Source organism: Procambarus clarkii, chromosome 42, assembly GCF_040958095.1.
Source record: "Procambarus clarkii isolate CNS0578487 chromosome 42, FALCON_Pclarkii_2.0, whole genome shotgun sequence".
NCBI lineage: Eukaryota > Metazoa > Arthropoda > Malacostraca > Decapoda > Cambaridae > Procambarus > Procambarus clarkii.
Window position 1 is genome coordinate 11,207,334 of NC_091191.1, and position 8,964 is coordinate 11,216,297.

Consider the following 8,964-nt stretch of genomic DNA (forward strand, 5'->3'; position numbering starts at 1 on the left):
GATGTACACGTTCGTAAGTACTTGCGTAACTGTTTCGTGAATCTGACCCAAGTACCTCTGCTTTTTAACGTGGCTCTGTAACCTCCGCTACCGCACACAGGATGGGTATGGGATCCACTACTGCCTAATAACTGAATAATTGATCAACGACCGCTTAACTTGCATGGCTTCTTACATCTCAATATCTTCCAACAATGCTGAAATACACAGAAGATCCAAACGTTGCTTAGCATAAAGTACATTGAGATCCAATTTTTTAAATTTTAAATTTTGCCCCGAGGGGCGAGTTTATTGGACAGCGCCACTCATCTTGTGAGTGGACATACCGCCATAGCAGCATGTACAACACTCCCCAATAGGAAGAAAACCCGCTCCATTTCACGAATCCATTATGTGACTTATAACCTTTCCGCCACCACCCAGAGGAGGGGCATGTGGGGTCAGTTATAAACACACTCAGCTAGGAGGTGGGCATGTGGATGAGGGTGAGTTAAGTGCGTAGTAACTGGGGCCGGGGCCAGGATCACGTACACCCACACCAGTGATAAAGGCGAGCTGCCGGTGCCTGTCCTGCCCGCCTCACCACACCAAGTATAAGGTACCCGCTTGTACCCGCAAGTGGGTCTAAACTGGGCTCTCTCTAGTACAGTTAGGTGCATTCTCGACTCAGTATGGGGGAATTCCTGGCGGGACAGAAATGGCAGAGCACGTTTCCTTTCACCTAATGCCTCTGTTCACCTAGCAGTAGGTACTAGGGAGTTTGTCAACTGTTGGGGGATTGCAACCGATTGAGGGGGTGCTGTTCATGCTGAATGGCAGCCTGTTCCCTCACAGCCTGAGTGACGCTGCCCAACACTGTCACTTATGTGTGTCTAATCTTGTCCACTCTCGCTCACAGGATGGGTATGGCGTGCATAATAAACTTATTAGACAGACCGAACCTTTCCAAAGTAATGTGGTTAAGGCCATTAGAGAGGAGAGAGAGGAGGGAGAGAGAGAGATGGCTACATGAGAGCGGACGCGCGGGGTCGTTGGGATCACGGGAGAGCTTGGCCACGCTGCCGCCCGCCTTCCTTGCACTATCCTCTTTAATGTCTACCAACATTCCTGGTTTTTTTCGGTTTCATAGATGAAACCAAGAATAAGGTGTACATTCCATATATAAAGAATATATTGGGAATGAAGCAACAACATTGGTTTTAATTTAGGTCAAGTTTGTGGAAATGGAATTATAAGCCTTAACCATTTAAACCGTCTTAAAATGGTAGTCTCAACCACTTGGGCTGGACGGAAGAGCGACCCCGCCGCACATGCAGGTCGGCATTCAATCCCCGACCGTCCAAGTGGTTGGGCACAATTCCTTTCCCATTTATAATCCTCGTCCTGACCCCTTCCAAGTGCTATATAGTCGTAATATAGTCCCATCCCAGGATCCAACCCACAATAATTACCTATTTACGCATTTCCCGGCAACCTATTTACTGCTAGGTGACCAGAGGCATCAGGTGATAGGAATTGTGTCCCTCGGTCTGTCCCAACCGGCATTCGAACCCGGGATCCTTGGCTATAAACAGAGGACGTAGACCACTGCGCTATAGTATCCATTACCTTTCACTATGCCAAATAATAATAATAAAAAATTGGGTATTTTAGTCTTGCTTAAATTACATTACCCGGATACTTCACTACTATGAGCAGTAGTAGGCTATCAAGATCATGCGACGAAGATAATAAAAAGATTAGATAAACAAATAATCAATAAAATAAACAACGGTAATGTAATTTGTGTGCAGTCATCGGGAAGACAATTCCTTCATGCAAACTGCATCTACTATCAAAAAGAAGAAGAAGTAATTTAAAAAGCAAAGGCTGTAACAGACGTACATAAATAAATGCAAATTACAGCATGATGACGTTAAATCTGCCCGGTGTTGCCACACTACTTCCTGGAGTAAAGTGCAAATATATATAGAATATCTTGATGATTCCTTAGTAATAATAATAATAATCATTATTGTGCTTGAACCTTTTTATTTATTTTTTAATTGGGGTGAGACAACATGTATGAGAGATCAACCACAGTGGGTGATGAAGGTGAGACATGTATGAGGATCAACCACAGTGGGTGATGAAGGTGAGACATGTTTGAGGATCAACCACAGTGGGTGATGAAGGTGAGACATGTTTGAGGATCAACCACAGTGGGTCATGAAGGTGAGACATGTATGAGGATCAACCACAGTGGGTGATGAAGGTGAGACATGTATGAGGGATCAACCACTGTGGGATGAGGGATCAACCACAGTGGGTGATGAAGGTGAGACATGTATCAACCACAACCAATCACAGTGGATCAACCACAGATCAGCCACAGTGGGTGCGCCATTGTGCCCTCACAGGAGTCCACGTCCTCAACAACAAACTGAGTGATTGTCAAAACTATTTTCATAACTCGAGCGATGTTTTTCATTATAATTCGAGATACCAGTGTTCCTGTATCTTATCACATGATGTACTGACGTCAGAACCACTTCATAAAAACGTATCAGGCATGAGAGAACGCTGTTATATATAGACGACCAGTAAATTATTTTATATATTTTTAAACTAAGATAAAAAAAAAAATAGTGTAAAGTGTACATTGTTAGATGCAGTCTGCAGGACCGATTAATAACTGCAGCTTTCTTAGATTTGTGTGACTAGACGTGAGAAGTATATTAATGTCATATTTGACCATATTGTATGGTCGAGTTTCTCCGCTTCTCGCTATCAGGCGACAGAAAGTCTGATATTAGACTTACCGAAGTTCTCTAATATTCTAACTAGCCAACACCTGACCTTCATCAGGATGCAGCAGACAACACCTGCATATTTACTGCTACGTAAACAGATAAATCAGGAGTGGGGAAAAGTACCCAAATACCTTCCTCCAGCGCGGTATCAAACCCGGGGCTTTTCGGTTGCGAAAAGCTCTATCACTACCTCAGTGTATAATTAGTAAAATCAACGCAACATGGTTTTGTTCCAAATAAATCCTGTTTTACAAAACTGCTCATATTTCTGGCGACAGACAAAGGACTTCCCGTAGACATCATACATCGACTTCTCTAAAGCTTTTGATAAGATATCACATGAAAGACGGGCAAGGAAATTACATGTACATGGAAGAAATGGTAAGTACTGTACTAGAAAACTTGGATAAAACACAATGGTTAAAAAAGCAAAGGGTCATCCTAAATGGAAATCAATCTGACTGGAGAAATTCGACAAATGGTCAATGAACTCCAGAAAAGAACTCTACAAATGGTCAGAAGACTGGCAAATGCTTTTTAATATTGACAAATGCAAGTGCCTGCATGTTGTACATAGCAACCCACGCCACAACTACTAAATTAATAACATTACATTACAGCAGATTGGTGAAGAAAAGGACCTTGGAGTTAAAATCCACCACTCACTCAAAGTTGCTCAGGAAGTAGGAACAAGCCCACCAAGTCCCCTCACGGCATCAACAGGCCGGACAGTGAGGAGGTACAATGGTATAAATTTAGCATAATTTGTTATCAGTGTATGAATACTTTTGTCTTTTAAATGTAAGGAAAAGAAAAAAAATTATTTTTGTTACCTTTATACAAACAGATTTTTAATATACAGTATAATACAATACACTAGTTTAATGCCAACAATCAAAAGGATCTTTTATTGTAGGCTTAAGCTTGTATTACAATTAAGAGTTTCTATAATCAAAGATATAAAAAGCACCTTAAACATGATGCTCCTTACATAAAACTGCAGCTAAGTAGATAACTAACTAGCCAGATAACTTGATGCCTTTGGAGAACTTCTGGAACATATGGCTTACCATTTTCTGCATTCCAAGGAAAAGTGACATGAAAAAACTATTTCTGAACTGTGAGGACACTAAAAATGCTTTTCTAATGAAATAAATGAGATCAAATACAAATCATATATTGTATGTCCACATACATCAAAATGATGATCACAATAATTTCATGTTCTAAAACAATGATGAGAACTCTTAGGAGCAGAACAGTGAGACTGAACCAGTATCCTGTGGTGACACAGAATGCTGGTTCCATCCCCTTGTCTTCCTCCAGAGTTTCTCATAGATATATCACATTATTGTGACTTCATTGTGTAAAATGATGATGTGTAGAAAGTTCCTGTAGAAAATATTCAGTTACATATGCTTAAAAATACATGGATTTTGATAATTTGTCAGATATATAGCTGGTGATTGATGATGATTTCTGGGATAAAGTGAAAGTTTTTATTTTATTTTTTTATACAATTGTCATAAGGTCAATTGTCAGAATACTACTTCTTCCATAGATGTTCGTAGGAATCCAATTTAAAGTCATCGTCAACATCATCTTCTATCACGACCTGTATGAAAATAAATATTTGTTGGTTGAAATCTCTCAACAATTATAAAATGAATGAAGGATTTGTATGCAGGCATGCAGAGAATAGATAAGACTAATGGACAAAAATGTCAGCTGTGAAAATTTTAGGGATTTAAAGGACACGAAAGATAAACAAGGAAGCACTGTAATTAATTACTATTCCTGTACAGCATGTCAATAATGCTGTTCTACTGAATATTAAAAATAGTGTGTCAAATGTTGCTCTAACTGCCAGGGCCATGGTTTCACCCAGGTCACTGTTAGCATGCCAGGTCTGGTTGACTGTGATCCCCACAAGAACAAGTAACAGTTCAAATTATACTTTCCCATAGTTTAGGGGTGGGGAGACAGCAGAGAGCATATCTCTGTCCACCTTACCATCTTCTTTGTTTTTCCTAAATCATTTTCAGACTACGGGAATATCACCTCGTTTAAAAATTATCTTTCCAGTTCAGTCTCTGCAAGTGACAATATCAAGGATCTTCAGTTGTATCACATCTTTCAACTTAAATATTTTTTTATCTTTATCAATAGCAGAGCCAAATAAAAGAATCAGTGTTGACCGTCCATACCACGAACAGGGGAATGAACCGTAACAGGCCGTCTGCCAGGACGTTGGACACTCCCCAGATATGAACCGCACAGAGAGCCAAACCCTGAGAAGCCAGCAGATGAGCCACTCAAAGCAACTAGCCCCAAAGAGGCAAGGACTGAAGAGAACCCCCTCGGTTCAGGCGTCCTAAACCAACCCTAGCCACTGATGGCACTGCACAGGCAAGATCTGGGACTTTTGCTCATTCACTACAAACCCAAACTGGTTCAGCATGAGAAACATCAGAAGATTAAAGTACAGTATTCCCAGCACATGCCCGCTCATATATATGCTGACATCTTCCATCACACTGTCTTACCATGAAATAGCTGAGGTGATATGCAAACTGGATCCAATGAACTCTCCCAGTACTGGGTGAACACCTTACCTACTTTGGAGGAGGAATAACTTATACCTCAGTACCTCCATCAGGAAACCAAGAACCTTAAAGCCATCCACTCTTTTTTTCCCCCCTTCCCAATGTGAAGCATTGTGGGGTAGGCTTCAACCAAACCACTTTGTGACAGAAAATCAAACAAAATTCATCCTGAATAGGATGTGAAGCTCAGTCCTACAAGGCACTGTCTTTGCATTATTATGTTTCCTTATCCTCATACTGACAAGAACATAACTCACAATATCCTGTCATCCTTTGCTAGAGAAGCAATTGAGAGGGCCTTGGCCAGAAAAATCTTTTAACATTAAAAGTATTTAACTCATATCAATTATATTATAAGTACATAACTAAATATTCTTGTCCTTTGCAAATGTTATAATTTTCTTATGTATATGCATTATGCATACACCAATCTGACTGACTTTGATAACAAAAGGTTTTTCTTTATGGCTGTCTTTCTCTAATAATATATACAATAGACAGCAACTCCCTTTTTACATTTCCCACTATAAAGCAAGCAGAAACAAAGGAACAACTTACCTTAATTTTAGGTTTGCGACTTTCTAAGCGCTTCCTCCTCTCAGCTTCAGTAAGAGTGGTTAGGTCAAGTGGCATCTGATAAAGGTAATGATTTATGCGTGAGTATGAGTAAACAAGAAAATTAAAAACTCAACTGGAGCCCTGAGGTGACTCGAACCAGTGATCAAGGAACTTCCAGCAGCTGGTGGTATAGTGGTAAGGTGAGTGGATGAGTCACCTCAGTGCTCCAGTTGAGTTTCTCATTTATATATATATACAGTATATCATGTTAGTGTGATTTCTTGTATTAAATTTCTTATATTATATTTGTGTATTAAAAACTATTCATCAATGGTTGGACATTTATAACTGATTTAGTTTACACAAAAATCAAGTATAGTACAGTACATTATTAATTTTTACAAGAGAAAGTCATACAAGCACAATGCTGACTCATAAATATGTATCTGTACACTGTAAGATAAAAATACTAAGGCCCATTATAACAAGGTGTTCAAAAAATAAAAAATAACCTATCTGGACCTAAAAAAGGTTTTTGACAAAGTTCCACTTAAAAGGTTGTTCTGGAAACTGGAACATATTGGAGGGGTGACAGGTAAGCTTCTAACATGGATGAACATCTTCTGATAGTAAAATGAGGGCCGTAATCAGAGGCAATGTATCGAATTGGAGGAATGTCACAAGTAGAGTACCACAGCGTTAAGTTCTTGCACTGGTAATGTTCATTGTCTACATGAACGATCTACCAGTTGGAATACAGAATTATATGAACATGTTTGCTGATGATGCTAAGATAATAAGGAAGAAAAGAAACTTGGTGTTTGTTATGCCCTTCAAGAAGACCTGGACAAAATAAGTATATGGAGCACCACTTGGCAAATAGAATTTAATGTGAATAAGTGCCATGTTATAGAATGTGGAATTGGAGAACATAGACCCCACACAACCTATAAATTATGTGAGAAATCTTTAAAGAATTTTGATGAAGAAAGAGATCTAGGGGTGGTTCTAGATAGAAAACTATCACCTGAGGATCACATTAAGAACATTGCGAGAGGAGCCTATGCTACACTTTCTAACTTCAGAATTGCCTTTAAATACATGGATGGAGAAATATAGAAATTGTTCACAACTTTTGTTAGACCAAAGCTGGAATATGCAGCGTTTGTATGGTGCCCATATCTTAAGAAGCACATCAACAAACTGGAAAAGGTACAAAGACATGCCACTAAGTGGCTCCCAGAACTGAAGGACAAGAGCTACGAGGAGAGGTTAGAGGCATTAAATATGCAAAAACTAGAAGATAGGAGAAAAAGAGGCAATATGATCACTATGTACAAAATAGTAACAGAAATCGATAAAATTGATAGGAAGAATTCCTGAGACCCGGAACTTCAAGAACAAGAGGTTATAGATTTAAACTTACGAAACAAAGCTGCCGGAGAAATATAAGAAAATTCACTTTTGTAAACAGAGTGGTAGACAGTTGGAACAAGTTAGGCGAGAAGGTCGTGAAGGCCAAAACTGTCAGTAATTTCAAAGCATTATATGACAAAGAGTGCTGGGGAGATGGGACACCACGAGCATAGCTCACATCCTGTAACTACACTTAGATAATTACACACACACACAGAAAAGCCTCTTCGGGAGGGAGAACGGCCTATTGACATAGCTCGGGTGCAGGGGGAGTTGTGTAAAACCCTGGTTTGTGCCTCGGAGAGGCTACGGGATCTAGTAAGTTCAGTAGAACTTTGGTTTCAACTCTTTTACCCTGTCATAGCTCAGTCGATTAAGGCAGTGTCAGGGATGCTCCCGGACACAGGTTCGAATCCTCGTCATGGCCCTTGTGGATTTGTTCATTTGATGCATCATATTAGTGTGATCTCTGCATGGAGTGTGTCATTGTTTATTAAAATTGTGAATATTTGGATTAATTCTACCACACAGTCATACCTTTATTATTTTTCTTGGCTCATGGTATCTAATGGTGATAGTTGAGCCATCACTTTGTACCATTATGGTTGGGTACATGCGTGCATACGTCAAACGTCCAATGCGTGCTATACTAGCTCTATGACAATTGATGTTTGTTTTGGCCGACGTGGAAAAACTTCGCACTGCACGGTGGAGAAACCATGATGTAGACAATGACATTCTGCAAGAATAAAAAATATATAAATAAAGCAAGCATGGCTTTATATTTAATCAAATGTGATATAAAGAATATACTTTATAAATATAATGCAATATTAGCATCCTATACTGTAAACTGCTAGTTTCCAAGCTAATATATAGTATCCTAATAAAATGCAAGCATTTTACAAAGCAACACATAATCCTAATTTCCCCAGGAATATGACCCGCCAAATCATTTAACCCGGTACCCATTCACTGCTGGGTGAACAGAGGCTACAGTTAAGACTTGGCACCCAGTCAATTCTTTGGGAAAGGATTGACTCGCCCGACCAAATGCTTTACCACTGCACCACCACGGGGGCCTTACCTGTCTACCTTGCTAGACCCGCAGCTCACACCAGTCCCGCCGCCGCCACTCCTCTTGTGTAAATTCTTCCTCCTCCCGCTAACTGATAATATTTGTTGCTGTTGTAGTGTAGGTGGAGTGGTGGTGAAGGTTCCCCCGTGCCAGTGCCAGTGCCAGGTGTGGGGTCTAGAGTGTGGACCTCGCCGGCCTCCTGAATCACTCCCACTTTTCCCCCTTCCGAATACTCTTGTAAATTTCCCTTATCAGAATTCAGGATGAAAATTTATAGACTTTATACTGAATATTTTAGTGAACATTTTCAGCATAAAACAAATCCCCCAAATCAAAGTAAGAACGTCAAATGTTAATCAATCTTCTTCGCGTCGTGATTAGTCACTCTGACGGAATAAATAAGAAACCTTTCGAAAGGATAGTGTGTTTAAATGTTTATTCTTTTGATTTTCTTAAGTTCTAGTTAATTTACCTGAGTTTACCTGATTTTATCTCAGTTTATCTGAGGACCACT

General features: G+C 39.8%; 1 protein-coding gene across 1 annotated transcript; it reads right to left on the bottom strand.

The window, feature by feature from the left end:
* Positions 1 to 4,324: 4,324 nt before the first annotated feature.
* Positions 4,325 to 8,864, bottom strand: mRpL55 (mitochondrial ribosomal protein L55). The gene is made up of 4 exons (XM_045761935.2): positions 8,460 to 8,864; positions 7,910 to 8,111; positions 5,957 to 6,031; positions 4,325 to 4,407 (listed from the first exon to the last, which is right to left on the bottom strand). The coding sequence occupies exons 2-4, from the start codon at positions 8,108 to 8,110 to the stop codon at positions 4,339 to 4,341; spliced, it is 345 nt and encodes a 114-aa protein (XP_045617891.1). The 5' UTR covers position 8,111; positions 8,460 to 8,864; the 3' UTR covers positions 4,325 to 4,338.
* Positions 8,865 to 8,964: the final 100 nt, after the last annotated feature.